The 8633-nt window shown below is 42.4% G+C and overlaps 1 protein-coding gene across 1 annotated transcript; it reads left to right on the forward strand.

Moving 5' to 3' along the window:
- Positions 1–4452: 4452 nt before the first annotated feature.
- On the forward strand, positions 4453–8019 carry LOC120027528 (frizzled-1-like). Its single transcript, XM_038972497.1, has one exon. It carries the CDS (start codon positions 4674–4676, stop codon positions 6327–6329), a length of 1656 nt encoding a protein of 551 aa, XP_038828425.1. The 5' UTR covers positions 4453–4673; the 3' UTR covers positions 6330–8019.
- The last annotated feature ends 614 nt before the right edge of the window (positions 8020–8633 follow it).

Genomic DNA, 8633 nt, shown 5'->3' on the forward strand with positions numbered 1-8633 from the left:
CATGTTGTTCTCATGTTGTGTTGCTGCCATGCTATGTTGTTGTCTTAGGTTTCTCTTTATGTTGTGTTGTGGTGTCTCTCTTGTCATGATGTGTGTTTTGTCCTATATTTATTTTTAATTTTTAATTCCAGCCCCGTCCTTTCAGGAGGCCATTTGCCTTCTGCTAGGCCATCATTGTCTTAACTGACTTGCCTAGTTAAATAAAAATTAAAAAAATATTTAAAAAAGCTTGAAACCTTGTTTGCAATACACTGATGAAAACTACTATGCTCTTCTTCACACTCACCAACTCATCAACTTTAGAACAGCAACCCCATGAGTCTGCTGTACTGTAGCTCTCCTAAACCAGTGTACTCAGAGACCCCGAGGCGATTCAACCTGATACGCTGTGTTCTTTGGAGCTCTATTGTTTGTTGATAATATCTGCAATGGGGAAGAGGAGAGGAGGAGGGAGGGGAGAGTTTTCATTCTAGTCTGTCAGCTTGTTGCTCCGAGGCATGAATGAGCTAAAACAACTTTCCCATGCAGCGGTATTGGAAGTGGTGCTCACTGGTGGAGTACACTCAGCACACAAGACTGCAGAATACATTGTCGTATTCAGTAGGCAGCAAAGAGAAGAAAACCGAGTAAAATGGGGAATTACCTGGACTTGTCCAATGAAAAATTCAAATTTTCGTATTGTGTTGTATGTGCCCTAATGAACACGCTCCTGAATTACCCCTGACCTTTAACCCCTATATATGGGCAATGACCCAACAGGTTCAATTGCATACATGCTATATAGTTGATTGCAATTGGGGGGGGGGGGGGGGGGCGGGGCAACGGAGGAATAGGGTGTTGTTTACTAATGGATGTTCTGTGTTCTCCTTTAAGACAGGGGCAGTCCTTATACAGGCGCTCACACACCTACACACCCCTTGCAGCAACTTACAATTGTGCGGAGGGGAACATGTCAACCCCATTCAGAGTAACTGTTATAATTTTACATTTGACTTGGTACCACCACCAGCGTAGCTATGACAATGTATTCAAACATTCCCTACAGGCACCCAAATAATGATTCTCAACATTTTACCATCTTTCATGTACCCTCTTATTTTTAAATAACATTCTCCCTGTATTTTAACTCAAATTGAATTAAGAACTAATCCTTTCACAGCAGAAAATGCTGGGAGCTGAACCTGTGTGAATTTCCTTCGTTTGTGGCTTTTGTTTTGCTTGGTGGGTCATGCCGAGAGCCGGGACAAGCTGTGTTTGCACACTGGCACTGTCTGTGTAATTGGAACACACTGTAGTGTGGAGACCAAGTAAAATGTGTCCATTTCAGAGTGAGTTCAAGACATACAAGATGCAAGTCTAGTTTTTGCTCCTCTTTCACGAGGAGTGAGCCTTTGAATGGTCACCCATGAGGAACATTGAGGATAAACAATTTCCGTCAAAAGTGGCGTTAATAGGACATGAAGTAGGCTTACTTGGCATTGATTCATGTACTACAGTAGCCATGACGCAATCATAATCAAGACAGTTGTTTTCATAAACATTATGATACCCTGTGAATTCTTATTTGAGTAATGTGCTAGTGGTAATAGTGAACAGTATGACATAATGGCACAATGAAGTTGTGAGGTTTGAAAATGGTTGATTAAAAGATAACCTTTAGCTAAATGTACTCCTATAGCTCCACTTTGAATAACCTGTAATAAGTAAGAGCACATCGATTTCAAACACTATACAATTAACAATATTTTTTTAACCTGTTGTTCATGAAAATACTGTAAGTATCATTATCTGGGATGCAAAAAGCAGCATTTGAAGTACTGCTTGTACATTATCAGACAGTTCTACAGTGCTGCCCATTACAAAACAAAATATGTGTTCTAATCTGTGGTGCAGAAAAGGAGACATTCTTCCAAAAGTGCAGATTTCAGGCATTTGTGCTGACTTCCAAGGACTGGGAGGGGGGACTGGGGAAGCATGCATAATTCAGTAGGGGGAGCCGCGAGGTCAGCCTATTAAGGCGAGATAATGTGGTCAGATCCGGACTGCTGCTGGGACTGTAGTGACAAACATAGAAGGATAGGGTTTTTGCTAATATTCATTAGTGGGCTCTTGGTGTGTGTGTGTGTGTGTGTGTGTGTGTGTGTGTGTGTGTGTGTGTGTGTGTGTGTGTGTGTGTGTGTGTGTGTGTGTGTGTGTGTGTGTGTGTGTGTGTGTGTGCGTGTGCGTATGTGCACGTGTATAGGGATATGTGCTGCAATATGTCGCCTTTGTGGTTGCCTCTGTATCCTCCTCCTCTGCCTGACTGGCATAGCTATACCCCCCCCCCAAGGCCACAGCAGCCTGCAGGGTCACTGGGGCCAGCTGTGAGACTGTCACTCCACAATCGGCTTAAATTTCACACCTCCTCTCCATCAGGCGTTAATCCGACCAGGGACAGCAGACCCCTACAGGCCCAGCTGCGTGAGTAAGAGCTGGGCCTCTGGCGTGGACCACAGCAGCCTTCTCTCCCAGCCTCCAAGGAAGAGGGAGGGTGCAACTTTCAATACCCATATGATATGATATGATGGCATGGTGGTGGTAGAGTAGATAAGGTTTATATTAGTGGTTTGCCTAATAGAGACAATTAAGATGATTAGGGAAGTTATTTGATTCCAAGGTGATTATGAAATTATAACGTATGTGTGGCTACTATAAATGCATTGGTCGGCCCAAATCATTTGCAATGTCAAAATCGGTGTGAATTTTTGTCTGTCTTTTAATGGAAACTATATCAGTCAAAATGTATGAGATTAAGCAAGTTTTCTCTCGAAAATGTGATGAAAACACATACCAAGTCAGTAATGTTTGTAAGGAAATAATACTAACAGCATATCAGTGGCGTGTATACATGGATGCCAAGGGAAGTCAGGCTTCCCCAAAAAATGATCAAGGGAAAAAAAAAGTATCTTTCCTCTCTCTGTGTTTCATAAATGTCTTCCAGTTCAGCAGAGGCTGAATGTATCTCACCGGAGAAAGCATCCAAGCGAATGAAACAGTGCCCTCTGTCTGTATGTGTAGCCCATCTATGCTGTCTGGTCAAAAAGAGTATGACATTGTTGCCGCCAGTAGCATTGAATGCAAGGGAAGCCAGCGAGCATTTGGCCTCAATTGACAAAATATATATAAAATAATAGCCAATCAGCATTGAGCTAAACTGAGAGAGCTCAGCTGTGAATGGTCCTGGCACACCAAAAAAAAGTGTCAAGGGAAGCCAGTTTGGATTTGCCGTCACACCAATCAGATCACATTAGAATCAAAACGTAATTGACAGAAAACTTGAATTGTTGCATCTTCTTGTGTCGTTGTCCTGTCCTAAATTAGTCATGGATGGAGATAAGGATTTGGACTGGCGATTCTGATCCATCCATACATGTATACATTGTGGCCCTAGCCTGAGAGGATGGAAGTTCAACATGTAGCTAGATGTAGTAACGTTAGGCAAATGTTAACTATCTGGCCTGGCGCATTGTTGCCCGTGAAAGGAAGTTAGGCTAGCGAGCAAGCATTTTAGCCAGGTTGCCTAGGACAGCAAAAACTAAAAGCGTGTATGACAGAGTGGTAGACCATTTAGGCAACATGAAAGAGAAGGATGGCATTGGCGCCTCTCTACAAGTAGGGTGAGTCAAAATGTTTTTTCTACTTGCATGAACACACACACACACACACACACACACACACACACACACACACACACACACACACACACACACACACACACACATAAATCAGTACCATTGACAGCTGCATCATATTTAGCTTACTTTGATTGGACTAAATAATTGTTGGTATCTTTTGTCACTATATTAGACTAAGCATAGGTGATTAGATGATTTTGAAATGATGCTGGAATAGTGGAGGCAGTGGCTGTTTTCTTTGTGAATTGTGATAACTCTCCATGGTTCTAGTTGTTTAGTAGTGTGAAAATGTCGGAAACATGCTGTAAGTCATGTAACTGTTTGTTATATGCAATATGTTTTGTGGTTGCTGCTCTCCAGTTTTGTGATGAAACAAAGGTGTGGTTTAATTTATTCTGCCTCTGTGTCTTCGTATTGTCTTTGCTTTAGGCATATATATCACAGTGTCAAGGCATATAAACGAACAGGTTCCCCGGTGATTTTTACCAAGCACCTCTACTGCAACATATACAAATTGGATACCATTTTTATTACACATGTAGCAACTTTCAGTCAAAAATAGGAAGATTGCATGATGTTTTAAAATTCATGGTTTAGTAGGATAAAAAATAGAATAGACAAAAAATCTATATCTAATTTTGGGGACCAAATATTAACCATCTTGGAAGATTGAGATGATCCCTAAAAAGTAACCTATCATCTGTTTCAAGGCTCCTCCCTCCGTGAATATTGGGAGACTAGAAACCGAACAGTCACACAGACAGTTGGAGACAGATAATGGCTACACACTGATAACAGACGGATTTAAAATCTCTTGTGAGTAGCCGAGCTAAATTTTGGAAGCCACCACCTCGGCAAACATATAAAATAACGTATGTCGCCTGTCATAGGAACAGTACAGTCGTGTATGCTTTTGTTTTATCCTGGAAAATAATCCAGTGGTCTCGAGTCTGCGTGTTTACTCGCGGTTGGAAAGTGGCGTGTTGGAATTTATTTGGAATGGGGAACGACAAAGTTTGTAGGATGTTTTCCCATTTGCTGGTTCTGATTATTTTTGCACTTTTACCGCAAGCAGATGGTCAGTATGGTGAGCGTGGAATGTCTGTTCCTGAACATGGCTTTTGCCAACCTATTTCCATTCCTCTCTGTACGGATATTGCCTATAACGAGACTATCATGCCAAATTTATTAGGGCACACCAACCAAGAGGACGCGGGGCTTGAAGTGCACCAGTTTTATCCGCTTGTGAAAGTTCAATGCTCTCCTGACCTGAAGTTTTTCCTCTGTTCCATGTATGCTCCCGTTTGTACGGTGCTGGAACAAGCACTGCCTCCGTGCCGCTCGCTCTGCGAGAGAGCGAGGCAGGGCTGCGAGGCTCTGATGAATAAATTCGGCTTCCAATGGCCTGACAGCCTCGCCTGTGAATCTTTCCCTGTTCACGGAGCGGGTGAGTTGTGCGTCGGGCAAAACGTGTCTGATAGAAGCGCTCCTATTAATCCTACATCGGATGTAACAGAATCACCTTATGGGCAGCATAGGACTGTAAAGGGACAGTTTAGATGCCCAGTTGCATTGAAAGTACCCCCCTATTTGAACTACCGTTTTCTTGGGGAGGAGTATTGTGGTGCACCTTGTGAGCCCTCAAAACCCCATGGCATGATGTACTTCGATGAGGACGAGTTGAAATTCGCCAAGATATGGATTGGCATATGGTCTGTGTTATGCTGCGCGTCCACTCTGTTCACGGTTTTGACCTACTTGGTTGACATGCAGAGGTTCAGCTACCCAGAGCGACCCATCATTTTCCTATCAGGCTGCTACACTATGGTGTCAATAGCCTACATCGCTGGCTTCTTGTTGGGGGACAAGGTGGTATGCAACGACCGCTTTGACAGCGACGTCAAAACGGTCGTCCAAGGCACCAAAAAGGAGGGTTGCACCATTTTGTTCATGATACTTTACTTTTTCAGCATGGCCAGCTCCATCTGGTGGGTCATCCTAGCCTTGACGTGGTTCTTGTCAGCCGGGATGAAGTGGGGTCACGAGGCAATCGAAGCCAACTCGCAGTACTTCCACCTGGCGGCATGGGCGGTACCTGCCATCAAGACCATCACCATCCTGGCGGTGGGGCAGGTGGACGGCGACGTTCTGAGCGGCGTGTGTTACGTGGGCATTAACAGCGTGGACGCTCTCCGAGGCTTCGTTCTGGCGCCGCTCTTCATCTACCTCTCCCTGGGCACCTCGTTCCTTCTGGCAGGCTTCGTGTCGCTCTTCCGCATCCGGACCATCATGAAGCACGACGGCACCAAGACGGAGAAACTGGAGAAGCTCATGGTGCGCATCGGTATCTTCAGCGTGCTCTACACGGTGCCCGCCACCATTGTCATCGCATGCTACTTCTATGAGCAGGCATTCAGGGAACAGTGGGAGAAGAGTTGGGTGAGTCGGACGTGTAAAAACTACGCCGTGCCCTGCCCCGGGCACCATCACCCGCAGATGTCGCCAGACTTTACCGTCTTCATGATCAAGTACCTGATGACGTTGATCGTGGGTATCACCTCTGGCTTTTGGATTTGGTCGAGTAAAACGCTGAATTCGTGGAGGAGATTTTATACGAGACTGGCGAGCAATAAACAGGGTGAGACGACAGTGTGAGACCTTATACTGTTTGTTATCCCCTGAACATATCACAGATACATGAATTGAAGAAAAGGCTACTGGGACACACTCAAACGAAAAAAATGTAAATACACTTTTCTGGATATTTTTGTATGTATATTTGTATTTAAAATAGACCACACATTTGATTCTCATCAATCACACTTTGATCTAAAAGGAAGAAAAGCTCTTATCTAGTTCAATGAGGAGAATTGGACTGTATGAACATTTTCATTCATTCTATTGGTGCTCTATTGAACTTTTACATGTCATCCCTTTAGTAGCGTTTCATGTGAACTATGGGAATATCTCAATTGCATAGTCCTTGCGTTCTCTCATCTCCTTCTCGAAACCCATTGGATGAGAAAGCCAGAGGTCCCTCCCCTATGCAATTGAGATCTTCCCTATATTTGAGAAGAAGTCAACAAGGTTCTGTTGGACTTTTGCTGTATTTTATGGGTCATAATGACCTTGTTCAAAATCAGTCCGTAATCTGTCCACTATTTCAAACCTGGAAATTGGCCACTTTATAGTTTATTCTCGTTTCTATTGACATCTTTGTTTTACCATGTGTTTTCAGGGGATGTTTGAGCATTCATTTGTCTTTCCCCATGCGTGTTTTGGGGAAATTTTACCATTACAGTGAATGCAGACTGCTCCAAAAAAATATTGGATTAGGGGTTGAGATCTATATCCCAATGTGTTAACAAAAAAGGCCTGTCGCTATTGAACTATTTTGAATTTAGCACTCATTCAAAAGCCTTTTACTTATGGGGATAGCTCCAAAATGATTACTTTCTCTACCCACAAGCTATACAACTGGAATTGACTTTGACAATAATGGAATGCTCAGTCCAGTGCCTTTGTTTTAATGAAGAGTGTATGGGTGGCGTAATTGTGTTTGAAGTCCAATAAGCCAGCTGTCTACACAATTATCCAACAGCTGTTGATCAACCTCTTTCTAGTCACCAAGGGATTGTTCTCTGGTGACTTCAAGCACATTATTCTGCTTAAATGGGTGAAAATGTACTAATACCTCACCCCACATGGCATCCTTGAATAAAACATTCTCAACTTTAATGAGTCCTCCTCCATAGAAATCGGTCACATTCATGCATGCGTGCAGGTTGCTCATATTCGTTATTTTATTATGCAAAGCTCGTAAGTCACAGCTCTGTAATGGATGGTGTTTTGACAAGGGTAATTTTATAGATCCTTTGTCAAAGGTAATTCATTGAGCTCTTGCTTCCCTAACGCACAGAGGGTCGTGTTCATTAGGTACCAAACAGTAGAAAACAGACACAGGGAGGGAATATATGGACTTGTCCAATAAGAAGTTTTCCATTGCAAAATGTTTTCTGTTGCATGCCTTAATGAACACAACCATGTTGTTCACTTGTTCTCAATGGTTCTTCATCTCCAGTTACACATTTTTTTTTAAATCAAAGGCATCAACGCTGATATTGATTTTTCTGTTTTAGCGCTGTAGTATATTTTCTTACCCAGGTATTACATTTTCTTAATCAGAGCCATTTTTATGGCGCTACATTTGTAGATCAATCTTGTTTGTATGCTGACCAATGTTTATAAATTGCATATAACGTTCTACTAGCAACCTTTTTCATTCTACCAATGTGTATATTGAACAGATAATCCTAGCATACCATTTTAAATGAAAATAAAAGCTCCCTCCATTTTTATACACTATAATCCTGGTTTGGAATTCATCTTTCTTTGTGGTGAAAGTTTTGAATTGAAACAGTTTCAGCTAAAATCTTGCCAATTGGGAAGTGTATACTGCCCTACCATGAAAAAGGCAGTAACCGCTCATAGTGTGGAATTGAGATAAATTGCTTTTATTTACCTTGGTTTCACATTAAGTTGATGCAGTTATTGCTAACATGACCCCCATTTTCTCCAACACAATACAATAGAGGCCGGATACTTGTCCACGTGATTAAGCAGGTATTTAATGTATCAAATATAACTAACTCATTTTTGACCAAATGATCAGTTACTGCCTTTTTGCTTGGTAGGGCAGTATAGTGCGTTCTGCTTCCCTGTAGCTCCTGGTTGTCTTTATGTACAGTAGATAGTGTTACACTGTGTCAAAAATGTAGGCCAACAAAGGTAACTTGAAGCTTTTAGATGAAGAGCTTTGTGACACTATTTGAAACTGCTGACAGTCTAGTTGATTTACTACTGGGCAGTGTACGTTAGACACCAAATGGGGGGAAAAAACAGAGAAGCACTACCAAGACTTCATTTTCCGATGCATAATATGAAATCATTTTTCCAATT

Source organism: Salvelinus namaycush, chromosome 32 (genome assembly GCF_016432855.1).
Source record: "Salvelinus namaycush isolate Seneca chromosome 32, SaNama_1.0, whole genome shotgun sequence".
Classification (NCBI taxonomy): Eukaryota; Metazoa; Chordata; class Actinopteri; order Salmoniformes; family Salmonidae; genus Salvelinus; species Salvelinus namaycush.

Excerpts from the sequence above, each read along its gene's own strand:
- LOC120027528 (XM_038972497.1), top strand. The coding sequence starts at position 4,674 with ATGGGGAACGACAAAGTTTGTAGGATGTTTTCCCATTTGCTGGTTCTG.